Genomic DNA, 6,345 nt, shown 5'->3' on the forward strand with positions numbered 1-6,345 from the left:
CGATCGATGTATTGCTCTTATCTGTAAGATCAAAACTGAAAGTGTAATTTAAGTTATTTTCGGTGTTATCAAGAGAAGATGCCACAAAACGCATATCCGTGTTTGTCGACCCCAAAGGGTTAATTGGCCTGGCCTGTCCTGTCCCCTTCTCATCATTTCAGAGCTCTGTGCTGTCTTCTGATGCATTCATCATATGGAAAACCATCTCCCACTCCGGGCTTCATAGCTTGTATAATAAAGAAGCCTTTTTCAACCCTACTTTAATTTCCCTCAGGAGTGAAGCCCGGTGTTTACTCTGCGTCAGGTCAGTGTAGCCCATCAGAACATTCACACTGGATTTATGTTCCAGTTTGGTATGGATTATTAGATTCCTGAAAAATATAGTGTTTGAAAGTGAAAATCCATGATGATTTGGAGACAATTGAAACCATTTGCCCTTAACTAATATGGTTTCTTTTAAGGGAGGAAAGGGGTGGCCATTACTTTTCTCACACACACACACACACACACACACACACACACACACACAGGAGTTTTGCGCATCGTGTGTGTGCGCAAGCGAGAGAGCGCGAGAGGGAGCGCGAGAGGGAGCGAGAGAGGGAGAGCGAGGGAGAGAGAGAGCGAGAGAGAGAGAGAGAGAGGAGAGCGAGAGAGAGAGAGGGGGTCACATCATAGTGGAGTCAGCTGTCTTAACCGTGGCTTGTGTACTGCAAACACATACCAGCTTCATCACTGTGTCTGTCACATGACTCTGTTCCCCTTTCGGGCTCTGTCTTTACATTTATTTTGAAAGATGAAGCTCGCGATTATGGTAAGGGGCGCTACATTTCCGACGAGTGCTTGCGGTGTTCGGCCAATCACAATGCACTGGGTCAGCTGGCCAATCAGAGCAGACTGCGCTTGTCGGAAGGAGGGACTTTATAGAAATCGAAGCGTTTGACAGAGGCGGGGCATAGAGGACCTACAATAATGTACAGTATTTGAAAAATAATGTGTTTTTTGAACATTAAAGCATGTCAACATATTCTGTTACACCAAATACACAAAATAATGATCTTTAAAAAAGCATCATATGACCCCTTTAATTAACTTATTTTTATTTTATTTATTGTTATTTGTTTAATTTATTTTATTTTCTGATTTACTTTTACTTACATTCATTTACTTTTATGTACTTGTTTATTTATTTATTTTAGTTTTATTTTCTATTTACAAACATTTGTTTACTTATATTTGCTTGTTTAATTTTTTATTTTTATTACTTGATTTACTATTTATTTACTGGTTAATTTTATTTTATGTTATTTATGTTCTTTTATTTGCTTACCTTTATGTACTTATTTAGTAATGAATTATTTTGTTTTATTTTCGTATTTTTTATGTTTACTCTTATTTATTTTATTTATGTACTTTTGTTCATTTACTTGTTTATTCTTTATTTATTTTCTTGTTTAATTTATTTATTTACTATAATGTAATTTTTTTAAAATTATTTATTTATTTTTATTCGTTCATTCATTTGACCTATTATATAGTTATTTTTGTTAGAAATTAAACATGTAAAATCACGATTAATCACATCCAGAATAAAAGTCTGTTTACATAATATATGTGTGTGTTCTGTGTATATTTATATGTATATATAAATACACACACATACATGTGTATAAAGTATGTGTAATATGTATTTATGTATTTATGTATAATATGAATTATATATATATATACACGCGCACACACACACACACACAGACACACACACACACACACACACACAGATATTAGAAGATGTATTATATGTTAGTGAGGACATCTGAAAAGGCTTCCATTATTTTTCTATTTCTTTTGGTTTAATGATATTTTCTGTCATACCTAACCAATCAAACAGCTCTCACAGAAACCTGCACATAATTAGATTCAAATACAAGTGTGATTTGGCTGATTTATGAGCCTTTTAATTAGTGAGGACACATAATATGTCCTCACAAATCGGTTGTCATTAAATTCCACTATGTTAGTGAGAACATTTGGTCCTCAAAAGTATAACAACACATACACACACACACACACACACACACATATATATAAGAAATATACATATATAATATAATACACATAATACATGTATATGTGTGTGTGTGTGTATTTATATATACATAATAAATATACACAGTACACATACATATATTATGTAAACACAGACTTTTATTTTGGATGTGATTAATCGTGATGATTCAATTTTACAGCCCTATTAGAAATTCAATCCCAAAATAATTTGAACTGTCTATATTATGCTTTTTTTATTCAAGTAATTTTTGCACTTTTTTTTAACTCACCAGCAAATTAGCCATTTCACAATGACAGCCATTTCTTTTTAGTGTGAAATACACAATGAACTCCAGATTCATGGAATTCATGAGAAATGTCAACAGTAACCGTATTTCAGAGGGGACGGACAAGAATAGATACAGTTGGTTTTCATTCTTTGAGAATAATTCATGCGTTCTAAACTCCATATGGCCTTCAGCGGCGGATGATTATTAGTGTGAGACGGGGCTCTGGGTAATTTGAGCATGAAATCTGTGAGCATACTGTAGATAATACAGTGAATACATCTCCTCCCCAGGGAACGAGGGGCCATTGTTTGGAAATGCTTAATCAGTATCAGACTCTGTCTCTGGATTAATGGAAAAGCTCAGTACAGTAACTCCAGTCCGCTAGCTTCCAGCTCTGAAGGATTTACTCAGAAACAGAGAGCCAAATTCAGCTGAAAAGAGTCATATAGTGTTCCTGTTGCTTAACTGGTAGCAACCATGGTGCTAGAAACACCAAGGTCATGGGTTTGATTTCCATAGTTTATATTTTGCATCTGCCAGATGCATGAATGTAAATGTCATATGAGGTCATATTATTGTACCCCCAAGTAAAATAAATATTTACAATCGCCGCTGGCTGTTTAATTTGATGAGATTTATAGAGCGGTGCATGCAAACATATTGATCAGGCCTGTCAACATCAATGAATCTTCTTATGTTTAAGAGCTGAATGCTTTTCTTTCTTTATGCATTTATACAGTGCTGCTTTTCATTGATGTGTGTTTGTGTGTGTGTTGCAGATTTCCAGTGGGTGCAGGGCGATGTGTGTGAGGTGCAGTTAATGGTCTATAATCCGATGCCATTTGAGCTGCGGGTCGAGAACATGGTAAGTGATTTGATATTACAAAATGAAATAATAAATATTATAATTTTATTTGTAATTTTGTTTTTAATTTTTGTTTGTATTGATTTTTCATTGTTTTTTTTTGTTTTATTGTAGTTGTTTTTATGAAATATAATTTATATATATATATATATATATATGTGTATGATTTATGCATATTTATATATTGAATTTTTATTAATCATTTCATAATTTAGTTTTTTACTTTTGTATTTGATATTTTATTTTGTTTATGTACAATTTTTTTGTGCATAATTTTTCATTGTTTTTGTTTTATTGTCATTAATTTTATGAAATATTATTTTATATTTTTTGATTTTATATTATTTCATTATCTTATTTTTTATTTATAATGAAAATTTGTATCTTTCTTTGTTTCTTTTATTTTGTTTGTATCTTTCTTTTTGTTTTGTTGTAGTTATTTTTATGAAATAATTTATGTGTCGTGTGTGTATAAAATTCTAAAATTAAGTAATAAATAATATCAATTGTATTCATAATTTTAATTTGGTTTTTAATTTTTGTATTTTATTGTTTATTGTTTTTTGATATTATTTTATTTCTAAAAATGTTTTATTCATAACTTTAAATTTAAATTTTTTATTTTTGTATTTTATTTTTTTACATTTTATTGAATGTTTACGTTTTATTGAAATATATTTTTCTGTCATATAAATGATTATCTTTACAGCCAAAAATGATGGAGCATTTTAAGTTCTCATCACTGCTATCAGGAAAAAATGCAACTGAATGCATCAACACATTCACCAACCTCAGAGGGTTAAATAACATTGCTTGCTGCAATGCATTCTTAGGATTTTAGCAACATTTCACATCTGGAGCATGCCTGTGATGCCTTAAAATGTTGGTAGGCAGCTTACTTATTTTGAGAATACATTTTTTATTTGATTTTATTATTATTATTATTTTTTTTTTTTTACTTTTTGTAATTGAACATGAGAAAAAGGTAGAGAAAGAGAGAGGGAGTCCATTATACACACGCACATCTTCATCTTCCTATGGAAGAGACATCTAGCTCGCTAAGTGCATGTTAGTTTAATTACTTTTGTACAGATTCAGAAAATCTGTGATTGACTCTTTAATGTCTGAATCACAGTAGAAAATAAGATCTTACATCAGAACCATGCAGAGGCTTTATGGTGTTTCTCTTTGTTCATCACTGTAAAAGAAAATGCTAGAAACAGATTTTATGCACAAGTACTTATATTTGAAGCATGTAAAAGTGGCATTGAGCACTATGGAGATCTCTTTAAAAAATCCATTGCTTAATTTATAGAGGTTTTGTCACTTTATATGGCATTTTGCTCTCAGTGAGGACAGAAAAATTGTGCTGGAAACTGCACCTAGTGGACATGGTGTTTTCATTGTGTTTGTTTGTGATTTGGGCACTGCGCTGAGCAATGGGATTGTAATGCAAATGTCATTGCCAGAAATCTTTTGTGTTTTCCTCTTTACATATTAAATGCACTTTAGAATTCGACCCAGACAGCTAAAACAAGATGGTGCCATTTATTGGTGGCTTAAGGGCCATTTAGGCTATAGAAGGTCACCATGACCTGCCCATAATGATAGTGGAATGGAGGCAGAACCACACTGAAGAGATGGAGAGGGGTTACAGTGTCTTCCTGACATTATAATGAGCCACTCATATGAGACCCAATTATCAGAATCCGGCCATGTGGAGACGCTCCTAAGAAACCAAGGTAATCGTGTATCAAATGCGGACTCTTCTAGTGCTGCTTTGCTGTCTGCTCTCTACATTGACAGCTACCTTCTGAGAGGCTGTTCACGTTAGACACATTCTTGCTTTCCATCTGAGCTATTTATTTTTGGTCAAAGTTTTTCAGCAACCTTTCTTGTCACTGAGGCGCCTCAGATTTGATTTGCTTTATTGATTGATTGAGTGCTCTCTCTTCTTGGCATTATTGGGGTGCCTCAGATTTGATTTGATTTGTAATTTTAATTATGGTAATAACAAGGTGACTTAGAATTTTAGAAACCCTTTGAGGCAACACAGATTATTTATATATATTATAAAATTTAAAGTACATTCTGTTTGATCTTGTATTTTGTTTTATTTGTCTTTTTTATTTTTATTTGATTGATTTTTATGTGTATTTTTATATATATTTTTTTGTGTTTTATTTTGTATTTTTTTATTGTAGTTATTTTTATAAAAATTAATTGAAAATATTATTTTAAATTATATAGCTCACTGCAATACATTCTTAACATTTCACACCCAGAGCATTTCTGTGATGCCTTAAAACACTGGTAGGCAGCTCACTGAGTTTTAGAACAGAGCTATATTTGTATTCCCCAAAGGACCTGAATACCCACTTTTCATCCAAAAAACTGTAGAGACAGTCTTTTAGGAGCAATTCAGGGGTGAAGTTTTTTTTTTTCTCAAGGGTAGGATAGTGATGGAGCAGGTCTGTGGTTATAGTGACTTGTTGGACTGAATCTACTGTCTTTATGTTAGCAGCAGCTCCGATTCATAACCATTAGAGCATCACACCCGCAGACTCAGGGCACAGGTGTGCGCTCCAGCTAGAGGTTAAACTCCAATCCAGAAGGGTTTTTTGTCCTTTCTCACCAGGGATAGACTTAACTGTAGATGTGTGTGTATTTGTGTTAAATGAAAAATGATTGCATAGGTGAGTTGTATTGTTCCAGACATGCCCAGATCTGCCCCAGATGGTATCAGCATGATACCCGATAAAACTCCTCTGCCAGTAATAACCTGAGTCAGATGGCACTGTGAATGGTGCCAGGATGAACCAGTGTGACCTTACTGCTGACCTTGTGTCTTACAGTGGCGTCAAACTATACATCCGATGTACCACAATGCTGTCTGTTTATTCAGCATCTTCATGACTACTAGGCCTATACGTTTTTTTTTTTTAATGTTAAATGTTTTTAAATTATAATGTTTTTATTGATTTTAATGATAGTTTTTAATTTTAAATAATTTGCAGTATTTGTTTTTTAGTATTTAAATGTAATATATTTTTAATTGGTTATAATTATTTTATTATTTATTGTTTTTTATAAATGTGTATGTATTATGTAATGTTAATATTACATATTAAATAATAATGAATA

General features: G+C 32.5%; 1 protein-coding gene across 2 annotated transcripts in view; it reads left to right on the forward strand.

The window, feature by feature from the left end:
• LOC107669949 (trafficking protein particle complex subunit 9-like) overlaps positions 1 to 6,345 on the forward strand; it is a 252,767-nt gene that overhangs the window by 63,067 nt on the left and 183,355 nt on the right. For both annotated transcript variants that reach the window (XM_016462382.1, XM_016462383.1), the window contains one exon: positions 3,116 to 3,201. In XM_016462382.1, coding sequence (XP_016317868.1) covers positions 3,116 to 3,201 — 86 coding nt within the window. The remainder of the gene's footprint in view (positions 1 to 3,115; positions 3,202 to 6,345) is intronic.

This window comes from Sinocyclocheilus anshuiensis, unplaced genomic scaffold, assembly GCF_001515605.1.
Source record: "Sinocyclocheilus anshuiensis isolate Anshui unplaced genomic scaffold, SAMN03320099.WGS_v1.1 scaffold160, whole genome shotgun sequence".
NCBI classification, from domain to species: Eukaryota; Metazoa; Chordata; class Actinopteri; order Cypriniformes; family Cyprinidae; genus Sinocyclocheilus; species Sinocyclocheilus anshuiensis.